Source organism: Halichoerus grypus, chromosome 10, assembly GCF_964656455.1.
Source record: "Halichoerus grypus chromosome 10, mHalGry1.hap1.1, whole genome shotgun sequence".
In the NCBI taxonomy this organism is placed as follows: domain Eukaryota; kingdom Metazoa; phylum Chordata; class Mammalia; order Carnivora; family Phocidae; genus Halichoerus; species Halichoerus grypus.
The window spans coordinates 36,144,056-36,167,865 of NC_135721.1; the positions used below are offsets into that span (position 1 = coordinate 36,144,056).

Genomic DNA, 23,810 nt, shown 5'->3' on the forward strand with positions numbered 1-23,810 from the left:
TGCTATCTTGCTCATAGCAAATTTTATTTATATCTTTAAACTGTAAAGAATTTTCCATTGTGCTATTTTTGATTTCTGAGATTTTTGTTTTCTTCTGTGAATATTGTATTTATGTTAAATTCAAATCCACAGTTTCTGTTCTTTCCCAACTTAGAGTTCTAGATTGCTAGAACAGTCTTTCCTGCCCTTAACTCTGGCCTCATCTAGTCAGTGCTCTAGTCTTAATACAGATAGTGGGGGGCAAGGGCAGATAGGTCAGGATCAGAAATCTTTAGGGCATAAGCCTTGCACAAAATGACACTCTAGTGCCAAAACTGTAAAATATCTTTTTCTCTCAAATGATAAAGAAAAGCCTTTGAGAACGGTTTTTATATGCTGTGTTTCATTTTCATTCAGTTCAAAAACACTTTTTCTCACTTCTTCTTTGACCCATTAGTTAATTAGCTATATAACTTAGTTTCCAAATATTTTGGGGTTTTCCAGAAGTCTTTGTATTCCTGATTTTTTATTTCGCTCTGTTGGTGCCCAAGAACATAATCTGTATCACTTGAATACTTTTAAATATATTGAGACTCTTTTTATGGCCCAGAACACGTCTTTCCTGATAAATGTATGGTATGCACTTGGAGAGAATGTGTATTCTGCTCTTACTATATGGAGTTTTCTATAAATATCAACTTGGTTGAGTTGGTTGATAGTGTTTTTCAAATTATATTCTTACTGCTTTTCTGCCTACTTCTATCAATTATTTAGAGAGAGACATTGAAATCTGCAGTTACAATTTTGGGTTTATCCATTTCTTTTTGATGCTCTAGCCGGTTTTGCCTTAAACATTCTGAAGGTCTGTTGTTTTATGCATAAATGTTTAATATTACTGTGCTCTCCTAATAATTGGCCACCTTCTCATTATGAGATTGCTTCCTTTATCTTTGGTAGTATTATTTTCTGTGCGATCTACTTTGATATTAATATAGCCATTTTAGCTTTCTTTTGAATATGTGATACATCTTTGATTCCTCCTCCTTTTTAACTTATTTATATCCTTCTATTTAATGGGCAGTGATCTAAGTGTTTTGTTTTGGACACCCCTAAGTGTCAGTATTGGTTTTCTTTCCTCACTTTCCTCACTCACTTTCTCTAGCAAAGAAGTCGCCTGTTTCCCCACCTTTGGAAGGTAAACATGGCCGCCGATGCTCTAGGAGCCAGATGAGGGAGGAGGAGTGAGGCAGAGTCCTCCTCATTCATTGTACAAACTTCCACTTATTTCCCCAGTTGTCTGTCTGGCCTCTCATTGTGCCTTCATCCTGGCAGTGCCCCAAGTCCAAAGGCTTTTCAATTCGGAGACTAAAACAGCATCCTGTCTCCAGGGGGATTTGGAAGGCGTACCTAGGTGTGGGAATAGGTTAGAGGGATCTTGAGGACTAGCTACTTCCCGGTCAAACTTTCAATCTTCCAGTTTCAGTACCTGGGCCCACAGCTTCTGAGCCTCTCCACGTCCTTTGGAGAGAACAGGTTTGCTGAATTAATTATACCTTCTGCATCTCCTTTTCAGCTTTCGAGTATATGTTGACATTTCCTTTCCACTGTTGACTCTGCTGTACCTTATGAGTTTATACTGTTTTAAATTCCTTCCTGTCATCATAGAGGGGTTTCAGGAGGAGCAGACATAAAGACATGTTGAGTTGGCCATGTTTATCCATAAATTCTACAACCAATTTGAAACCGTATGGCTCCGTTCATAACACAGCTTTAGCTGTGTGACATTTCCTAAGCAGAAATGAAGGTTAGAGTACACTTTTGTTTTCTTTTTAGGCATATTGGAAATATATAACTTAATCTCCTCTAAATACAACTGTAGGCAATGGTTTGGTATGTATTATTGCGATTGTTTTTATTCTTTCTATATGTATATATAAAACATTTTTTATTTCTAAAATGGATTGTTATTACATACCTTTTTGCAATTTGATTTTTCCCTCCATAAGATATTTTTTCATATCAGTACACATGATCTACCTAATTCTTTTCAGTGGCTGGGTAGTAAGTATTCCATCGGAAAATGTATCGAAATTCATTACATCATAATTATTGACTGAGCATTACATTTATTCCTTTTTATCATTATTATGTTTCAGTAAATGTAATACTACCTAAGGAGAATTTTTTAGATTAAATTCCTAGAAATAAAATACTTGGTCAAAGAGCATATTATTTTCAGTTTTATTTTTAAGATTTATTTATTTGAGAGAGAGAGAGAGAGAGAGTGCAAGCGGGGGAGAGGCAGAGGGAGAGGGAGAGAATCACAAGCAGACTCTGCGCTGAGCATGGAGCCTGACGTGGGGCTTGATCTCACGACCCTGACATCATGACCTGAGCGGAAACCAAGAGTCAGACACTTAACCAACTGAGCCCCCATATTATTTTCAATTTTAATAGACATAGTCAAGTTTCTTGCTCCCAAAAAGTAATCTAGTAATGACCTTGACCTGTTTCCCAAATTATTCTGTACATATATAATACATACATACATTTTTTTCAAAGTGCTATAACTTTTATCCTTGTACCCTTGTGAGAGATAACAGACATTTTGACATAAGTGAGTATGTGACTTAAGCAGAGCTTACTATAAACCAGAGAGCGAAAACCAGAGTTAAATTTTACATTTTGACATCCAGGCATTACCATTAATCCTCTGATCTTCAGTAATGAGATGTCTTACATATAATATGCATATATACATTTGTAAAATCTTTTGACTGATTAGCTCAGCTCAGACCTTCAGTAACCTGCCTTTGGACTTTAAAGTGGTGGCTCCCTTCTAAGCTCTGCAGTGTTCCCTGCCGTGTACATCTCACATGACACAGACTTGATCTCCAGTCAGTCTGGTTGACCTTCCACCCCACAGGTTACTGTTGGAGAACACTGTTCAAGTTGTGTCTGCTTTGTTTCCCCAGGAGGAGTCCATGAGCACCACCCACCTGCTTCCCTGCCTTTCCTTGTCTTTGTGATTTTAGTTTGGAAAGTGCTTACTTTTTAAAAGCTCATGTCATATTTCAGGGGTGCCTAGTGGCGCAGTTGGTTAAGCGGCTGACTGTTGGTTTCAGCTCAGGTCATGATCTCAGGGTCCTGGGATCCAGCCTCTAGTTGGGCTCCACGCTCAGCACCGAGTCTGCTTTAGGATCGTCTCTCTCCCTCTGCCCTTCTCCCCACTTGCTCTCATGTGCTCTCTCTCTTTCTAAAATAAATAAATAAATAAATCTTTGAAAAATAATAAAAACTCATGTAGCATTTCAATGCTCCTTAATTGGAAAGAGGGTGAAAATCTGCTATTAATCCCAGTCTCATTTGAATGCTTTCCATAGAACATTCGAAAACCAAACATTCAGAAACTGAGAAGAGAGAGTACCTCTGTGTACTTTTCTCTGTGGTTCTTCATCTTTCTTTCTTCTTTCTTTTGCAGCCCCCTCAGTAGCACCTTCGAACATCAGTGTGTTTCTGAATGAATCTAGTCACAAGGTGGACGTCAGATGGATCAAGCCTCCAATTAAGCGGCAGGCTGGGGAACTGCTGGGCTACCGGATATCTCACGTGTGGCAGAGTGCAGACACTTCCGTAAGTCTGCCCTCTGAAGGAGTTCGCTTGTCTCCTTGGGTTTGCTCATTTAATACTGTTGTAGGAGCTTTCGTTTTGTTGTGAGAAGACCAGGAATTATTGATTGAGGCATCTGTCACTGAATAGTTACAAAATCCAGGGAATCCTTGGGGCTCTTCTCACTCACTCACTCGTCCGTTCATTTATGTATTCAGTAAATATGTGTAGGACCCATCTCTGTTATCACCTGATTCGTGCCTTCTGGGAACTTGGGCTCTTGTAGGAAGATAGTTGAGAACTACTGCGATAACCAAAGCAGAAGGTCAAGAAGCTGTATGGCTTAGCAGTCCAGCCATTCATAGCCTCTTGGAAATTCCAGAGGATGCTTTTCTGAAGAAGATTGTCAGGGAAGAACTCCAGCCTCATAGAGAATGGCAAGGGGTAACCAGACTCCAGGGGACAGGGTTAAGTCAGCAACAGGTTGTCTTTATGCAGTTCCACAGAAGTGGGGACGATGCCTGCATGTGGGTGGGTAGGCAGCTCCCACACTGGTCTCCTTCCCACTTGGGAAAGGAAGAGAATTGAGGTGACATTGACTTCTTTGTGACACAGAGCATCCTTGGAAAGGCAGGCGCACTGACTCCATCATCAGGACCGTCTCTTTACCACCATCATGCAAAGCCGACTTCTGCCTGATCATCCTGGCCCTGGGGATAGATCAGATTTTAGCATCCTCGTAGCATGTATGTGGGGCATCTCATGAAAGTAGTACAGCTGCTTGGCGGGAGAGGGGGACAGAGTCAACAGCTGCCCCCACGGATGACGTCCAGGCTTTGTTTAAGTCATTTGCAACCTCACGTCATCCAGCTTTTACCGAAACTGCTCTTTTCCCAAAGGACAGTTGGGATTTATTCTTCTTTTCCTAACTCAGTTTACCTATCAGATTCTTAGAAGCAGTAGGTGATGGAATAGAGGAAAAGGAAGAGGGCTTGAAGTCCATGACTTTTTGTGCCTCAGAGTGATAACAGGATGTTGTTTGTACAAGTCAAACCCCTGCTCAGGAGTGTTGCAGCTACGAGAAAAGCCTCTCGTTTCTTGGTCTTTGGTCCTAAGGCTTCTGTGCAGGGTGCTTATTTGACTAACTGTATTTCCACACTGGCTGAATCAGGGGAATTAAATGCCTCTCTCAGCGACAAGCCCCTTTCACAATGCTAAATTGTGAACAGTCCCTGAACACTCCCTGAAGGTCCAATCATTGTATTTTGGTTCAGTAGGATTTTATTCTTCTCTGGTTGGCAGAAGATAGTAATTATCAGCAGACACTTGAGAGGGCTAAAAAAAACCAGTTTTGTTTAAAGAGCTGCAGGTCATCCTTTTGACTTCTCCTTCTGGCGTGGGTGAAAGCTGCTTGTTTGGAGGGGACCTCTGGAGCTGAGGCGTGCTGAAGGGCGAGAGTGAGGAAAGCCTCGTGGATGACGCAGCAGAGAGCCTGACGCCCTAAATGCCACCCGCGCCCCGCTGCGCTGCGCATGCTTGTTGCCCTTTGTTCAGAACGACCCCTCATGCGGCGAGAACAATACTGCCACAGTCAGGGCTGTGACCTTTCCAGCCGTTACCTCCTTAGAGATGCTGGATCATCCCAGTGAGAACATCATTTGCATTGTACTCATGCTATACTTGGTGCATCATGACGGTCTCGTGACAACAAAAGACTCAGTGGCTCCCTTTCCTTAGGATAACGTTCTCTGAGGCAGCTTAGCTTCGAGCTCATGGGCCGCCACTGGAGGCAAAGAAAAACACTGAAGAAAAGCCAACCCCGGGAGGATCCTAAAACCCCTGCCCGAAGTGAAGTTTGAAATCACCTCTGTCTCCTGAACTCCCTTCATTTTAGGAGGGCAAGAGGTAGACACAACTTCATCTCTCAAAACTGTCCTTTCATTTCCATTTTTAGAAAACTCGCACTAAAGGTATATCTTCTTTATGCCAGGCAAGGGAATTGGATATTTTTGGAGATATTCCCAGGGGTTACTCTCACAAGGGCGGTTTTTTTGTATACAATTTCAGAACTTTCTTAGAAGTGATCTTTGGGTGGGTTATTGTTTATACCTTTGTTATCCCCACCTGTTATGTCACTTTCAGACTAAGAAACTCCTGATATTTACTGTACACACATTTACTATATCTTGATGAAGATATCGACCTCTTTTGGTTCCATTTTTCTTTACATCCCTTGCATTCCAAATCCAAGCTCAAAATCCAAAAGTCAGGAGCAAGTGCTGACGCCCATGGTGGGCCTTTATTCTTAATTACAGTTATGAATTACATTCTTGCAGAGTTGGGAGATTAATTAAAGTCTTTGGATAACTAGAAACAAATACAGGGCGCCTGGATGGCTCAGTCGCTAAGCGTCTGCCTTCAGCTCAGGTCGTGATCCCAGGGTCCTGGGATCGAGCCCCGCATCGGGCTCCCTGCTCCGTGGGAAGCCTGCTTCTCCCTCTCCCACTCACCCCTGCTTATGTTCCCTCTCTCGCTGTGTTTCTCTCTGTCAAATAAATAAATGAAATCTTAAAAAAAAAAAAAAAAAAAAAACTAGAAACAAATACCACTGCAGTAGCTCTGACCGACTCTAGTGCCACACAGGAAAAAAAAGAAACCATGTCTCCAAAGATATGCTATTACTTTCCGCAACAGACACGGCCCACATGTTTTCTGTGTAGATAAAGTTGTGATTAGATGTCATATTATAAATCTGATTATTACCTGAAAAGGCTCTTAGATTTTAAGTCCTCATGGTAGAGATGAAAGCTCACGGAATGAGGACCATGCAGTTAGCCCACGGCGTGTGCCCCAGGACCCAACCACCTCATGCCAGGGAAATGGCCACCCCTTGTGCACTCTGCACCCTGACAGTGAAAGAGAGAATCCCCACAGGGGTGGCTCCTACCCGTGTCTGATTTTAAATGGATTTCTTTGTCAGATTTCAAAATCGAAATTAAAATAAATACTTGGGGATAGGGATATGGTCACATGTATTTGGCATCAATAGACTATGGATAAATTACATCCATTTTTTAAAAACAGGGATCATTTTGGGGGCGTCTGGGTGACTTAGTCTGTTAAACGTCTGACTCTTGATTTCCACTCAGGTCATGATCTCAGGGTCGTGAGATCGAGCCCCGTGTCGGCCTTCGTGCTGAGTGTAGAGCTTGTTTGAGGTTCTCTCTCTCCCTCTGCTCCTCCCCTCCCCAGTCAGACTCAAGCACCCATGCATGCGCTCTCTCTCTCTCTCTCAAAAAAAAAATAAGATAAATAAAAACAGGGATCATTTTTAAACTATCATTTAAGGATATTCTTAGAGAAAATTTTTACACCGCTACTAAAATATTTATCATATATCTTTCTAATCACTACTTCAGCATTTAGTATAGGTCCACACCTAAAATGGGACAATTCTTTATGCATTTCCAAAACGTATTACCTGTAAGCAGGGTCTGGCATCATTCCCATACTTTGAGATTCAGAATGATGACAGCAACAGCCACGATGATCACCACTGTTAATGCACTGAAGGAACGGGAGGTGGAAATTTCTAAGTTCCTTCTCTGGGTTTTCATAGTGAGTGATAGGCCCGAAGCGAATAGATATTATCAACTACTATGATGTTTATTTCCAAAAGGATAATTTTGATTTAGGATTTCTCTTCCTCTAGGGATTTAATCCTTTCACAGTTACGCACGTCCTCTACTTTTGAGATAATTCTCACAAATGATGTATTATATTTGAGTCCCAGCAGATGGAAAAGCATGAGGCTGGAAGTGGGCCCAATGGCCCTCGTCAGGCATGACACCTTCTGCACTTTCAGGAGCCGTTAGGTAGTAAACTGTGAGGTAGACATGTTATTTCTCAGCTGCCAGCCGGACTCACTGCAGGGCTCCGTGACTGTGTGGGTTTGGACCATGGAGTTGCTCTACTTGAGGATCCCCCCCCCATTAGAGAATGCCAACAAACTCATAATCAAAACTGGGTTTGCCATAAATAAAATGTTCTATTTCTAAAAAAAAGATATTGCCTGATTATACCAAAAAATTGTAACTTATTATTTTGTTCACTTAATTAATAAAAAAAAAAAAATCAGTGACAAATCTCCTTGGCACGCAGTCCAGGGGAATAGAAAAGCCAAAAAATTTTAAAGCCCTATTTTCCCCTTTCATCCCTTGTCTGAAGTTATTTCTGAGTCCTGATGGACACTGCTTATTTGGATTTAGAAAGTCTCTGGGTGGCTGACCCAGGTAGCCCCCTTGGTCACGAATGTTGGGACTGCCCTCTTCCCTAAGGGCTGAGCTGGGCCCACCCCGCACCAGTTAGAAGTGATCAGCCTGAGACAGGGTGATCAGGGAATAAAGCTGCCACCCAAACCAGGCCCCTGCTCCCTATGATTCGTGATATCTGTGCCCCACCCATGTGGTGTGACATTTCTCTCTTTCTCTCTGTGAAATCAGATCTCCAAAATGCAGAGATTAAAGACAGGTTCCTGGGGCCTGCTTTCGGCCTTCACCAGCCCTCCAGTTCCCATTTGAAAAGCCAGCCCCCAACATAAAATTAGTTTCTTATGCCAGAGGACAGCATCGTCAAGGTTTGGAAACAAAGAGGAAATGTTATATAAGCACTCAGGTCTGGTTGGGTTTTGTTTTGTTTTGTTTTGTTTCTTTAAATCATTTTCCCCTATGTTTTCATGGCGCATGTTGCATGGCAGTGGTTATAAAACCAAATAAGTAAAAGTGAAACCAGATTTTCGAAATTTGAGAAAATTGTGCATGTATCACACTGGGAGGGAAAAAAAAAAAAAACAGTGTCCGTGCCCTCCTCAATGTGGATTTTAGCCAGAACTCTTATAATTGCAAGGAACAGGAGCCCATTCCTGCTCAAGGGAAGTTGGCAGGCGGTCAAGGTCAAGGTACAGTGTGGCTCTTGGGCGTTAGGCTGTGGCAGTTCTGAGGCGGGGGGCTCAAGGAGCCAGCCTTGCTCTTGCCATCCGGCTGCCTCTGCGGCATGCTCCTCTCATCCAGAGGCTTCTTTGCTGACCATTCTAAGTGCCATGCCCTCATAGCCTTAGTTGGCCCAGGCCCCGAGGCCTGAGGTGGCTGCCGGCCCATTCTGTGTCCCTGCCCACCTTTTGGTTCTGTTAGCTGTGGCCTGAGCGAGGAAGGGATGTGGTGGAAACACAGCCGCTGCTCCCTGGGGTGTGGGTGGGGCGACTTCCCTCAGAGGAACTGTGGGCAAGCAGGCGACGTGCCCCTGGCGCCTCAGGATTTCATTTCCCTTCCTTCCTTTTCTGTCCCCAGAAAGAGCTGTCTGAAGAAGTTGGCCAGAATGGCAGCCGCGCTCAGATTTCTGTTCAAGTCCACAACGCCACGTGCACAGTGAGGATTGCCGCCATCACCAAGGGGGGAGTCGGGCCTTTCAGTGACCCAGTGAAAATGTTCATCCCTGCACACGGTGAGAGCCGGGTTCCTTATCGGCTGATAGAATGTGTCAGGCCCAGCAATGCACAGATGGCCAGACTGACCCGTGGGATGGGCATCTGGTTTAAGAATGAAACACAAAGACTGAAGGAAATTTTGGCGATGATGAAGATAGTTTTTTCATAGAAAGATATGCTAACACACTTCACAGAGCACTGATACCTGTGAGTCCTCCCACTACCATTACTATTGATGGTGGTACTAAGTTACGAGGAGGGTGAGTCCTTTCGGAATACCAAATCTGACTTGACCTATTGAATTTAGTTTCAATGATGTATTCGTGACCAAACGTTGGATAGGCTATGGTAGGGCCAATCCTTAGCTCTCTATAATGGACACTGTTTGTTTATGGCTAGTGTTTGTTTTCTGTGTTTTAAGCAGTACGGTTATTACTCACTCAAGCCTTGCTGACGTGCTTCATGATTGATCGGTACAGAACATGAAGTGTTACCTACAGAAGCTGTCCTTACACGGCATGGGGCTCACTGAGCTAAATGCTCAACCCTGTGTGCCGTCTTCTGCATGTTCCTGGAGTATCCTTTGGCAAGCTGCCCCTGTGATGCCCCATTGGCCCCAGATGCTGTACTTGCTTCCATAGACCAGGGGAGCCCCCTTTGTTCTGACTCTCACTCCCCTGGGTCGCTTGATATTAAACTGCTGTCATAAACTCCATGCACGGGCATCTCTATCAGTGTGATTTTTGCATTTACAAGTTCTTGCCAAATAGGCTCTTTGTACCTGCAGCAGACAGGACTTAGGAGTGGACCACTGAGTTCCTGTCTGTGTGTTCTAGTGACCCTCAAACGTGCTAAAAGGGAGCCATATTACAGTTTCTGCAGCCCATGGGCTCTATACCTAGGGAACATTAGAAACCAGTGATGGCAAGCAAGGAGTGTCTCCCTGGTAGAAATTCAGAGACAATGAGATTCTCATTCTAAGGGCATGGGTTAAAAAAAATCAGAGTTTAAGAAGACAAAGCTTTCATCCTCATACATGGGAAACTCTCCAACATTTTACAAAGCTGTGCTATTCCAGCAATCCTTGCTTTGCACGTTTCGAACGTGCACACATTTCAGCTACCACAGTTGGGTTAAATAACACCAGTTCCCCAATGACATGGTCCGAACTTGAGTTACCATCATGTAGTGTGTGTGAGTAATTGCGTGAAGCGTACACTTCGCCACCAGCTGTCCAGACTGCAAACCACTATGTAAATAACAGATGCACGTCATGATCGTGACTGGTCTTGTCACTCGTCTCAAAGTCTCTCGGTGGTTGGACGCCGCACTTCCGTGATTCAAATCACATGCATTTGGAAGATCTACAGCCATGTTGCCTCCTTATCTCCCAGGACACACCCACACGACACTTGATAAAAATAAGTCCTTGAAAGAGGGAGTCAGTGAACAAAGATGAAGTGCGACAAGGATAGGAAGCATGTAAGCGTTGAAGTGAAATTGGAATTGGATATGGAAGACACAGCTGACTGTGGGAATGCAGACACGGCTGCCACGTGACGGACGAGCTCTGCGGCCAGGGAACACGGCGAAGGTGACTTTACAACGTGAGCATAGGGGCCATGCCAAAAAAAAGGAAGACGGCCCCGAGGAAGTTACGCGAGCAAAAATCTTCATATAAAGGAATGCTCAGAGATAGTTCACAGTTTTGAAAGCACAAAGGCTAAAACGTGGGGAACGAATCCAAACCCAGAAAGGAGTATGAAAATTCTCCAGGGTACAGAAAATATAGTCTTGCCATATCATAAGTTATATGACTGGAAGAAGACAGGTACTATTCAAACTACTCTTGATAAGCTTTTTACAAAGAAATACAGTCTTTTAATTCTCAGTATTTCTAGTGTTTTAAATTACAGTAGACCAGATAAATATGAGTTTTGCCATTTTTCTTTCAATTCCTTATACGTTCATAACAGACGTGAAGAGAGTCACCCGTTAATTATTACGATCACTGTGCCTGGTCTCAGCCTGCACCATCAGAGTGAGGACTGCCTGCATGTGTAGGCCACAGAATATAAAAGGACTAAGTTCTAGAGCTTTTGACTCTCTTCTTTCCCTTTTACAAGCCAGTGTTTCTTATGTATTTTGGATCCCAGAGAAATGTTTTCAACGGATTCTATTGGTTTTTTACTAGGTTGGGTAGATTTTGCCCCCTCATCAACCCCAGCGCCTGGCAACACAGATCCTCTGCTCATCATCCTTGGTTGCTTTTGTGGATTTGTTTTGATTGGGTTGGTTTTATATATTTCTCTGATCATCAGAAAAAGAATCCAGGAGACAAAGTTTGGGTAAGTCTCCCCAGTTTAAAATGTTTTGCTCAATGGTCTCATGTGCTTGTTCTGCCAACGGGTAATGCCTTCCTGCTGGCTCAGCTCCTCACACTGTACTCAGCTGGGGGTCCTATCTTGTGTACATCCTGGGGGCAGGCAGCTTCCTTGCTTAGGCCAGTGCAACAGAGACAACCAGCGGTGGAAGCCGGCCTTGAAAGGGGCTCATTTACAGAGAAGAGCATCAATAGGCCTTCAGTACTCAAACTTGGTTGCTGTAAAATGAGGGGTTTTGTTAGCAGTCTTAAAAATAATCCTAATTATTTTTAAAAAACAAATGAAATGTATGTATAGATAAAAATACCAGAAGGAAATTCACCACAAAGATTAGCAATTCTGGATGGTGTTAGTTGGGATGATTCTGTGTTTTCTTTTTTTTTTTTTTGCTGTATTTTATACATTTTCTGTAATGATCAATGATTTTTCCAATAGAGAAAAACTTTGTATTTTCACATTCCAGTGTAAAAGAGGCACTTGTTCTGATTTTCTATGCATCTGACAGTAGTTAAGTGTCAACAAAGATGTGCAGGTATGTTAAATCAACCTATGAAAAGAAGGCTATATGTGCACATTTGTTTCTGACTCCGTTTTCTACTCTAGTGCCTCTGTAGTGAGTTTGGATTTCCATGAAATCCAGTTTATCACTCATGGGGCGAAGGAGGTATTCTGTAAGAGGCAGGTTGTTAACAGCCTGGAATGGGACAGAGTGAGGGAAGGTGAGTGACTGTTTTGGAGGGAGCTGAGCAACCTTTGTTTGTTTCTGCATCTTAGGAATGCTAGTAGAACATTCCATTCAAAAACTTTCCATTGGCATGGAGAGGGGGCTTGAGAGTGGAGGCTCGACTGCCCTTTATTTGTGTCCTTCCTAGTCCTAAGGGTCCGGTACCTTCAGTACTTACTAATTCCATCCTTATAATTTTTATATCTTAGTATGTAAATTCTAAGAATGACTATTTAAAATTTTTTTAAGGTTTTATTTATTTATTTGAGAGAGAGAGAGCACAATTGGGGTGGGAGGGGCAGAGGGAGAGGGAGAAGCAGACTCTCCACTGAGTACGGCTTGATCCCAGGACCCTGAGGTCATGACCTGCGCTGAAGGTAGACACTTAACTGACTGAGCTACTCAGGCACCCCTAAGAATGGCTATTTTAAAGAAATGACAAAATCTGATCTAAATCCTGAACATATACTTGACTGAAATGCATCCCAGAATCTAGGTGTGGTTTGTAGTCTCATTGTGAAACAGGTGCAGAGAACCTCTGCAGAAGTTGTTAAGAGTAGCTCAGTAATATGTATTAAAGGCCTTCTAGGTGATAACCTGGGATACAAGAGTGAACAAAAGCAGGCACTGATCCTGCCCTCATAGGTGCTCACAGTTGATGGAGAATCAAGCAGTAATCACACAAGTAAATATAAAATGGCAACTGTGTTAAATCCTATATAAAGGGATATGTAAAAGTGTATAACAGGTGAATTTGACTGCATTGAGAAAGTCAGGAAAGGCCTCCCTGCAGAGGCGATCCCTGAACTAAAATCTGAAGAAAGAGCAGGAGTTAATTAGGTGAAAGACAAAAGGAAGAACATTACAACCAGAAAGAGCAGTACATGCAAAGGCCCTGTGGTGACAGGGAGCCTGGCATACAGAGAGGAAGGCACTGGCCTAGAAGACGTGATGCTTGGGTTCTAACATTAATTCTGTCACTTAAATGGGACACGGTTATTTTTCTCCCTTTCCTTACTGTTCTCTCTGGAAGTAAGTCAACGTGCACAGCCCACACTTACCAGGGTGAGGAGTTACACTTCCTCCACCTCATTTATGTATTCAGTGATAAACATATCAGTATGGACTCATGGATATTCATTTTATACTTTGGATTATAATCCAATACTACTTTATTTTATTGCTCAGACTGTTATGGCTTTGACCACTGGGAGCTTCTCAGCTGTTCTGTGTTCTTGAGGGTACTTGGACAGAGTTGCTTTGATTTTGCCAAGCAGGCCTGAAATAGAGCTAAGGAAAGAAACGTATTTCTCCCAGTGGGAAATGTCTTTGTCATAAAAGAGGCGTTTGAACGGGCAGCGGCTTGGTGACATCCTTGTGGAATCAGCACTTGTCCTGGCTGCCCTTTTTTTATAGTATGAGATGTCTTTATTTTTATTCACCCAGGAATGCCTTCACAGAGGAGGATTCGGAATTAGTCGTCAATTACATAGCAAAGAAGTCCTTCTGTCGGCGAGCCATCGAACTCACCTGTAAGTTAACGTCCATTTCCTTTTTCTGGCAAAAGTTAAAGTAGTTGAAAGCAAAGAGAGAACAACGAATTAATCAATAGATTTCTAACAAAAGCCAAAGGAGTCGAAGAATGGATATTTTTAATGTGCAAAAGGTCTTCAAAAACCAGAAACCAGCAAGTAGCTAGTCAGACGTTGCCATGTGCTCTGCTGTTGGCTGGTTTACTGGAACTCTCGAGGGGGCCCTGAGGTGAAGTGGCCGGGGTTAAAGACTCCTAACACCACAAACAGGAACTCACCACAGTGATAGGAGATGTGGTTAGAGGTCAGGGATCTAAAGAAGACAGCAAAGCAATTGTGACATAAATCTCTGAGCTTATTTCCCGCTTTTCTGTGGCAACCAACTCAGAGAACAATTTTCCAATGTACTTCTTAACAATTATGGTTTGAGTTTTGCTGAATCGAAATGGAGCCTTCTAGCTTGAAGAGTGAGAATAAAGGGACAGCTGTGTTCTTGAATAATTAAGAAACAGTGTAGAGGGGCGCCTGAGTGGCTCAGTCGGTTAAGCGTCTGCCTTCGGCTCAGGTCATGATCCCAGAGTCCTGGGATCAAGCCCCGCATCGGGGTCCCTGCCCAGCGGGAAGCCTGCTTCTCCCTCTCCCACTCTCCCTGCTTGTGTTCCCTCTCTCGCTGTGTCTCTCTGTGTCAAATAAATAAACAAAATCTTAAAAAAAAAAAAAAAGAAACAGTGTAGAAAGTATGTGCAAATATTATCAAGTTCAAGCTTCTGGATGCTTGCCAAAAACAAAAACAACAACAAAACAAATCTAAGTATGATAGAAAATAGGCCGCTATGAAACAAAAACTGGTTCGAGGTAGAATGTTTTTTATTTTTATTTTTTTACTTTTCTTAACTATGGCACAAACTGAATCATTTGCCAAAGAGTTATTGAATTGGTTAATTCCTCTTATTGATAACACTTATTGTCAGTGCTGCATATTGATACCTTATTATAGAAGATCTTATTCTCCACTTTCCCGCAAGTACTGAATTTAGCACTTTTTATGTCATTATAATGAGGATGGTAGCTTGTTCTCTCTGTGTTTCCTGTGGTTACTGGCCCTCCTTCCCTAGGACAGGGGAGGTAAGCCGATGGCTCTTTTATATACTATAGTTAGGGATAAAAGAGCAAATACTGCACTCGAAAGTACCTACTGACTATCTTCCTTATTCCTTTAAATCAAGGGCAACCCCCCGCCCCGCCCCCCCCCCCACAAATCTGATTGCTGGTCGCTACTACTGTGTGGTGGGAAGAGAAATGTGGTACTGATTTTTATAATCCTTCAGAATTAATCTTGCCCTGAAGAATTCATTTTCCTCATTTTAATCATAGTAGAATTAAGGGTGATATTTTATTATAGACTTTTTGTGGGGGAGAGCCATGGGTACAAAATGGAGAAGATGTTTAACTCTTTGATAGGGCTATATATATCATTTTAATTCTATTCAAATGAAAGAGAGCACACTGACAACTCTTAATCCATACTCTATCCCTCCGTTATAGTGCGTAGCTTGGGAGTCAGCGAGGAACTGCAAAATAAACTAGAAGATGTTGTGATTGACAGGAATCTATTAATTCTTGGAAAAATCCTGGGTGAAGGTGAGCAGTTTATTTCTTTTTAAATGTGAGGTAAGAAGGTAAGCCGTTTACAGTATTTTTTTATATGTATATTTATTATGTAAAGTACCATTTTGTGACTTTAAGTTACAATACAAACAGTTCTATTTTACAATTTGGTTCTTGAAACTCCAATTTGGCATATGAAAAGCACCTCTACAGTGCCTTGCACAGACAGTAGGCCCTTGAAAAATATTAATTCCCTTCCTTCATTGAAAAGCACGCAATCCAGGGACGCCTGGGTGGCTCAGTCGTTAAGCGTCTGCCTTCGGCTCAGATCATGATCCCAGGGTCCTGGGATTGGGCCCCACATCGGGCTCCCTGCTCAGTGGGAAGCCTGCTTCTCCCTCTCCCACTCCCCCTGCTTGTGTTCCCTCTCTCGCTGTGTCTCTCTCTGTTAAATAAATAAAATCTTAAAAAAAAAAAAAAGAAAAGCACGCAATCCATTGGTCAGTTTCCTATATACTCTAAATACCTCTAAGTCTTAAGTTTACTGTTTTGGGCACTTTCCTAATTAGTTAAATAGGAACAAAAGTGAAAATACATATTTAATTTGTCAAACTGATACTAGGATGAATGATAATGATATTAAGAATTTCTACTTTATAGGGGCGCCTGGGTGGCTCAGTCGTTAAGCGTCTGACTTCGGCTCAGGTCATGATCCCAGGGTCCTGGGATCAAGCCCCTCATCGGGCTCCCAGCTCAGCGGGAAGCCTGCTTCTCCCTCTCTCACTCCCCCTGCTTGTGTTCCCTCTCTCGCTGTGTCTCTGTCTGTCAAATAAATAAATAAAATCGTTTTAAAAAAAAGAATTTCTACTTTATGAATGTCAATAACATTTGCCATGTTGTTCTGTAAGTGTCTTGGATCAGTTATAATGCTTAATAAAATGATGGGCTGAGCCGAGCCTGAGCCAAGCAAGCTTGTGACAAGCAGGAGGCTAGTGCGTGACCTGTGTCCCTGGTGTACGAGCATGGGTGGCCCCAGCAGGCCCTGCCCACCTGCTACATACTGGTCACTCTCCGGCCACATAAAAACAGCAGCTGGGGAACTGTAGCGTTTCTGTGGTCAGGGGAGATTCTGCACAATGTTGTCTTATATAGATGTTGTCTTACTTCACAGGAGAGTTTGGGTCTGTGATGGAAGGAAACCTTAAGCAGCAAGATGGGACCTCTCAGAAAGTGGCCGTGAAGACCATGAAGTGTGAGTTATCACTGATGAAACCCCTTCCAGCCGGGGTGGGCAGTTGGGTCAGTAACCTGGTGCTCTGTAGGGCCAGTGAGGGGGTTCATGTGTCATGCTCTCAGTCACTGATGGGTCAGAAGGCCATCCAGAACCCCGTGTGGTCACAGAGGGAAAGTGACCGTTAGGAGCTCTGCATATCTGCATGGTATATTCTTTACACTCGAGGAAGTTATGTTCCTTATTTATACCACACCTCCCTCTCTGTCTCGTTCTCTCTCTCTCTCTCTCTCCCCCCCCCTTCCCTCCTCACTCTCACCTAGTAAAGTGAATGACTCCAAAATAAATCATGAATTTCTGAGACAAGGCTGATCTGGTAGCAGCCTCTGACCCCAAGGGTTGGCCTGGCTGATCTGGCCAGCTCGGTGGGATCACTTCCTCACTTGAGGATGGTTCCATAGTCCTCAGGAAGTTGTGGGCTGCCTGGAAGGTACATTTCCCAGAGAGAGGAGAGATATTTATGAAGATATGAAGAACAGTGATCCCAAGCTGGAACCTCCAAGCAAGCTGGGAAGAGAGCCTGCAGCCGGGTCAGAAAGGGCCTTATAAGTCGTCACAAAGAATCTGCTTTTTATCCCACGAGTAGGAGAACACCAGTAAGAGTCTTAAGCAAATGAGGAACAAAAGCAGATCACATTCTAGAAAGTTCACTTTGGTGGCAGTGTAGAGGAGAATGAATTACAGCATTGACAAAAGTAAAGACAGATGCTATTTGGGGCACTCCAGAATCTGTGCAGATGTCTATCTCGATAAGGAAACTAGGCTCAGAGACGGGGTGACTTGTCGAAGTCAGACAGCTTAAAAGGGAGAAGGTTGTGCTGGACTTTTTCATCACCACGCATTGGCCAGGCTGCAGTGGCAGAACATGATCGCACATTCAGCACTCTTCCTGCCCTTTGCATTATTTTATTTGAACCTGGTCCATGTGAAGGCTCTTTCCATTGTCCCCATTTACCAGTGGAAGGTTTGGGGGGGACCTTGTAAAAGGGGCTAGGCCTGGAATCTGTTTCTTCTCTGGCCTTGGCCATGCTCTTCTTTGAATTAGAATCACTTGCCTAAGAATTGTATCTATGCTAATTATCAAAGATTGAAAGAACAGTCTCTGGCCTCTGCATCCCAGGGTCATCCACGTTTGCCTAGGATGTTGGTCCCTTGGGGCGGGTGGGGTGGAGTTTGCGGGCATACCCTACCCTTTCTGTTCCACCCACCTAGCTGTCTTAGCAAAGATAATAGGTGAGGGCAAAGGTAGCAGACATTTTGCAGGTCTATATGATTTTTTTTTTACTTTTCTTAAATTTGCTTTAATAAGAAGATTAATATGTACAAAGCCCATAGAATGTCCAGACCCTATGCTATATGCATGCACATGTGATTTCAGTCAATACTTAGTGTTAAAGTAAATTCCCTAAGGCATGCCTGGCTTTATGTTTGTTTTTCTTTGTTTTTCCTCGTTTCTTTGTTTCTAAAATACACATAACCTAAAATATACCATCCTAACCATTTTTAAGAGCATAGTTCAGTGGCATTGAGTTCATTCACACTGTTGTGCAACCATCACCACCATCCACTTCCAGGATTTTTTTCATCTTGCAAAACTGAAACTCCATATGCATTAAACAACTTCCCATGTCCTCTGCCCCCGCTTGCCCCTGGCTACCACCATCCCCCTTTCAGTCTCTATGAAATTGGCTTCTCTAATTACCTCGTAAAAGTGGAATTACACAGTACTTATCCTCTTGTGACTGGCTTGCTTCCCCCAACATAATATAGAATTTTAGATGTCTCTCTCAAGTTGGTTTAATCCCAAGATGGTATGGTGTGGAAGTTAGAAAAGTATATCCAGTCCACAAGGCATGATTCAGCAACCAGCCTTGCAAGATAGAGAGAAACATGTGTTCTTGCTTTTTTTAAGGCAAAAATAATCGCAACAGATCAGTTACATTTGACTTTCAGGGTTTTTTGTTTTTTTTTTTAAGGAATATACTTTAATTTTTAGAGGAGTTTTAGGTTTCTGGAAAAATTGGGCAGAAAATACAGAGTTCCCATATGCCCCTGTTCCCTATCATTAACGTCTTGCGTCCATGTGGGGCATCTTCTACAACTGATACATCAGTAACCCATGTGATACGTTATTAACTGAAGTCCATAGGTTATATTAGCTTTCACCTTGTATTGAATATTCTATGGGTTTTGACAAATACGGTGTCCTATGTGCACCATTACAGTATCATGTGGAAGTTTCCCTGCCTTACATTCTCCTGTGTGCCATCTATTCATCCCTCCCCACCCACCCATGCCTGACGACCACTCATCTGTTTATTGTTGCTGTAGTTTTGCCTTTTCCTGATTTTACTTTCAGAGAACAAAATTGCTCTTACCTCCTGAGTAAATTATCGGTGCCTACCATTTTCCATCCTCTCTTTTAGTGGACAACTTTTCTCAGCGAGAGATTGAGGAGTTCCTCAGTGAGGCCGCGTGCATGAAAGACTTCAACCACCCCAACGTCATCCGACTCCTAGGTACCTCAGAGAAATACGGGACTTGGGGGGGACAGCGGGGCTTGGCTAATCCACTCCGCACCAAAGGAAAAGTCTCTGGGGCAGATAAGTTTATATTTTGTATGACCCCACAGTAATTGGTAACATTGAGTTTTTCACCCCAAAGATTTCTTACAGTTACATTTTCTGAAGCTGATGGTAAAAATGGGCCTGCATTTCCTGGACACCCCAAGGGCCAGGAACATTTAGTGTCCACAGAGTTCTAAGTGACTGTGGGTGAAAACGGGGGCCTGCACGTTACTCCAAGGCAAGACAAAAGCTTATGTTAAACTATGTTATAATTTTTATTGATTTAAGGTTATCCATGAATCAAATACCAGTAGGGTAAAGCTGTCAAAGTAGATACATTCCATAGATCATCTTTGAGAAACAATTTATTAACGTATTTTCAAGTACTGATTTCCTAGGATCATGGGACATGATTTAATAGAATTTGGTTTGTGGCCCTGTAGCTATCAAGAGGTTACTATGTAAGTGCCACAATTCCAACACAGAAGAGCGACCTAAGCATAATTGAATATTCTGCTGACTTCTTTTTTTTCTGTCCTGTGTCTTGATAAGTGCTCAATTCTTTGGGGAACTTTCAAAGTTTTATTAACGATCAAAGCTGCAGAGAGATGTGAAAAAATAATGATTGGATATAAAATCATTTCAAAGAAACCACTGTTACTCCTTTGCAGCTATTGATTTCTGCAGACTCTGAGAACCATCGTGCTTTGCGATGGATGGGCCGTGATATGCAAGAGCTTTGCCAGCCTGCCATCAGGTGACGGGCCCTAGTTCTAGCTTTTCATGATAAATGGTGTTTCTTGTGTATAACTGTTAAAATTTAGAGATGTGAATTTTACCTATTGGCCCTCAAAATTCTTTTAATAGTTTTGAGCATTTGATGGCACCAGGCTTTTTCACCTGATCAGGTGCTTAACTATCCCATGAAATTAGTTTGCCCTTGAATTCTATTGCAGTCACTACCCCTCACTTCGGCTCAGTGTAACAAAAACTCCATGGGTGTCTAGATGGCTATACTGTGACAGATTAATTTTTGAGACCTCTCATGCAAAGATTGTTACTAATCTGAAAGAAAAAAATTACCAAGAAGTGGACCCAGCATGTGTTCCATATTCTAATACAGCTTGTGTGTGAGTTATGGGTATTTGTTTTATTTTATTTATTTGTTAATTTTTTAAGGAGCATGGAGCCCAACATGGGCCTTGAACTCATGACCCTGAGATCAAGACCCGAGCTGAGATCAAGAGTCAGACGCTTAACCAACTGAGCCACCCAGGCGCCCCATGTTTATTTTGTTTTTAACTGTTACCTCCAGAGCACATGGTTTCAATTTGGCCAGTGCTCCTGCAGTCCTTTTCTGGTTACTGCTAACAAAGGGCTCTTTGTAACTTTCTCTGGTTTTAATTTCAGGTGTATGTATAGAAATGAGCTCTCAAGGCATCCCAAAGCCCATGGTGATTTTACCCTTCATGAAGTACGGGGATCTGCATACCTACTTACTCTATTCCCGACTAGAGACAGGACCCAAGGTAATTACCCAGTCGTCTTGCCTCTGAACAGTCCCCCAGGCTTCCGTGACAGGGCCTGGGAAACCTCAGCATCTAACCTTGAAAATAAAGGCGGGAGGGAGAGGACATTTGGCCTTTGTTCAGCGCTCACTGTGCACCCTGGGGACAGAAATGTGGTTTCTGTCCTCACAGCAGGCCTGCTCATCGCCTTATTATTCCCATTTTAGTGGGGGGAAGAAGCCAGCTGGGCGCACAATCTCATGGCTCAAGCCTCATTGCAATGGAGCCGGGTGGGCCCCACATGCTGACAGAGTGGCCTCTTTCTTGCGAAGTCTCCTCTTTCCAACTCATTCACTCTGAAATCACTAGAAGCAGGATCCGTTTCACCCAGAGGGAAGCTGCACTGAGCTGTTTTTCTGGACACTGAGCCTGAATATACTCTGTCCACCTTTCCGATTATCAAGAGCGCCTCCATCCTCAGGATGGGAAAGCATGTTGTGAATTGGTGGGTCGGCATGCTTTCCTTCCAACAGTGCCCCTAAGAGGGGTGGTGACCCCACAGGGCAAACGCTGTCTGAATCCCACAGCACAGGGAAGCCCGACAGAAACAGGAGCTTAGACTGAAGCACCATGCCCACCAGCATGCGGCCACAGGTCCCACCCAGGTGACCGACCCGGGCCCCCAAGAAAGGTGACTGACTGTGGGGCTTCATGAGGAAAGTCCTCATCCCAAGAGACAGACAGATCTGCAGGAACAGCCATTTATCAAATTTGGCAAGGCACTTGAAAAACAAAAGCAAAACCTTGAGACCCAATTTAGGGTAAACATTCCAGAACCTTCCTGTCTGTGTCCTGCTGACCCTGTGTGTTATGGATGAGAAAGGTTATTTTTTGCTTTCCTTTTCTTTTACTTTTACTTGTTTTGTTATTCCCAGAAAGGTGTAAGTGATCTTTCTTTTTTCAGTTCCCCTTGGTTTCATGCTCAGATTTTTGTTCTCTTCCTCATGACTTCTTTAAGTCTTCCACCCACACAGTCACTAACCAGAGTTAGGAAATTGTAGCCACATCTCAGAGCTATTATAAAAATCACTGAGGCTCCTCCCAAGAGTCGAAGGGCCTAATCCAAAGTAGGGGACTCAGCATGGCTGAGTGTTTTTCTTCCCTTTTTCCACCCAAAAGAAGGATGATAATATTATAAGAAGAGAAAAAAAACAAGCAAACTACAATTTCCAACATCTTAGCACAATCATTGGCACCTTCGGATATTCACATCCCAACTTTCATTCCAGGCCTATGTGTTTCACAGGCTGGTGCTCAGGAGGTATGCACCTATCCGCATTTCTCAAGCACTTAGTAGAAGCTTTATTTTGCATACAGCGATGCAGTAATAGCACAACAACGATAGGAAGTCCTTACTAATAGAACCTCAGGTGAGGAAACTGAGGCACAGATCGGGCAATGGTGGAGGCAGGACTGGCCCCCAAGTTGCAGAGCCCCTGCCTTCGGCTCTTCTCTGATGGCCCCATCCCATGTGCACCCCTCCCCGGCAGGGCAGCCTCCAGACAATTGGCTGTGAATGGCTGCATGCCATCCTCTTGAATGGATTTTGTTTCATACTGATGGGCAATTTCACTCCCATTTAGTTTTCTGGTATGTGGTATGATTTTTCTAATAATTTTTGGAGGGATGGGAATTTCGTGTTGCATAAGAGTGAATTCTAGGGGCGCCTGGGTGGCTCAGTTGGTTAAGCGACTGCCTTCGGCTCAGGTCATGATCCTGGAGTTCCGGGATCGAGTCCCACATCGGGCTCCCTGCTCAGCAGGGAGTCTGCTTCTCCCTCTGACCCTCCTCCCTCTCATGCTCTCTGTCTCTCTTTCTCTCTCTCGCAAAAAAAAAAAAAAAAAAAAAAAAAAAGAGTGAATTCTATAGTAAAACAGTAAAAATATACAGGCCCATATTCAGGGCTGTTTGATGGCCAACAATCGTCTGTTTTTACTCGTGAAGTTCAACCTTCCTCTCTCGTATGGGCCCTTTGGAAATAGAGTAGCCTCTTATTGGACTTTTTTCCTGAATCATTGTGGAAGAGATAGAGACTATTTATAATCTTTATAAAAATCTTTTTTAAATTATCATACAGTGTTATTGACTCTTTTTTCCTTTTTGGTGTACAGTTCTATGAGTGTTAACACATAAATGGAATCATGTACCCATCATCATAGTCAGGATACAGAACAGTTTCATCACCCAAAAATACCTCCTCCGGTGACATCTTTGTAGTCATTCTCTGCCCCCATGGCTAACTCCTGGCAGCCACTGATCTGTTCTCTATTACTATAGTTTTGTTTTTTTGAGAATGTTATGTGAATGGAATCATACAGTTTGTAACTTTTTGGCTTCCTTTACTCAGCAGTATGCCTTTGAGATCCATTTAAGTTGTTGCCTGGATCAATAGTTCATTCCTTGTTTTATTGCTGTGTATCTTCTAGTGCATGGATGTACCAGTTTGCTTATCCATTCACCTGTTGAGGGACACGTGGGTTGTTTCCAGTTTGGGCAAGGATGAATGAAGCTGTTCTTAAAAAATGACGTACAGGTTTTTGAGTGAACATAACTTCTTATTTCTCTAGGATAAAAACCCAGAAGTGAGATACTAGGTCATATGGAAAGCATATGTTTAATTTTATAAGAAACTTCTAAACGATTTTCCCGAGTGGCCGTACTATTTTACATTCCCACCAGCAGTGTATGAGAGATTCAGTTGCTCTGCATTCTTGTGAGCACTTGGTATTATCAGTAGTTTTTTGGTTTGGTTTGATTTGGTTATTAGCTGCTCTGATAGGTGGGTAGTGATACCTCATCGTGGCTTTTATTTACATTTCTCTAATGATTAAGGATGTTGAGCATCTTGTCTTGTGTTTATTTGCCATCTTTCTATCCTCTTTGGTGAGGGTCTGTTAAAGTCTTCTGTTTATTTTTTAATTGGGTTGTTGTTTTTCTTATTATTGAGCTTTGAGAGCACTTTATATATTCTAGATACAGTACCTTTCTTGGATATCCAATTTGCCAAGATTTTTCTCCTAGTTTGTAGCTTGTCTTTGTATTATCTCTTTTTTTTGTCTTCGTATT

General features: G+C 42.9%; 1 protein-coding gene across 2 annotated transcripts in view; it reads left to right on the top strand.

Annotated features, from left to right (window-relative positions):
* MERTK (MER proto-oncogene, tyrosine kinase) overlaps window positions 1–23,810 on the top strand; it is a 106,010-nt gene that overhangs the window by 69,125 nt on the left and 13,075 nt on the right. For both annotated transcript variants that reach the window (XM_078056307.1, XM_078056306.1), the window contains exons 8-15: window positions 3,461–3,612; window positions 8,934–9,087; window positions 11,265–11,418; window positions 13,625–13,710; window positions 15,256–15,351; window positions 16,490–16,570; window positions 19,036–19,128; window positions 20,587–20,705. In XM_078056307.1, coding sequence (XP_077912433.1) covers window positions 3,461–3,612; window positions 8,934–9,087; window positions 11,265–11,418; window positions 13,625–13,710; window positions 15,256–15,351; window positions 16,490–16,570; window positions 19,036–19,128; window positions 20,587–20,705 — 935 coding nt within the window. The remainder of the gene's footprint in view (window positions 1–3,460; window positions 3,613–8,933; window positions 9,088–11,264; window positions 11,419–13,624; window positions 13,711–15,255; window positions 15,352–16,489; window positions 16,571–19,035; window positions 19,129–20,586; window positions 20,706–23,810) is intronic.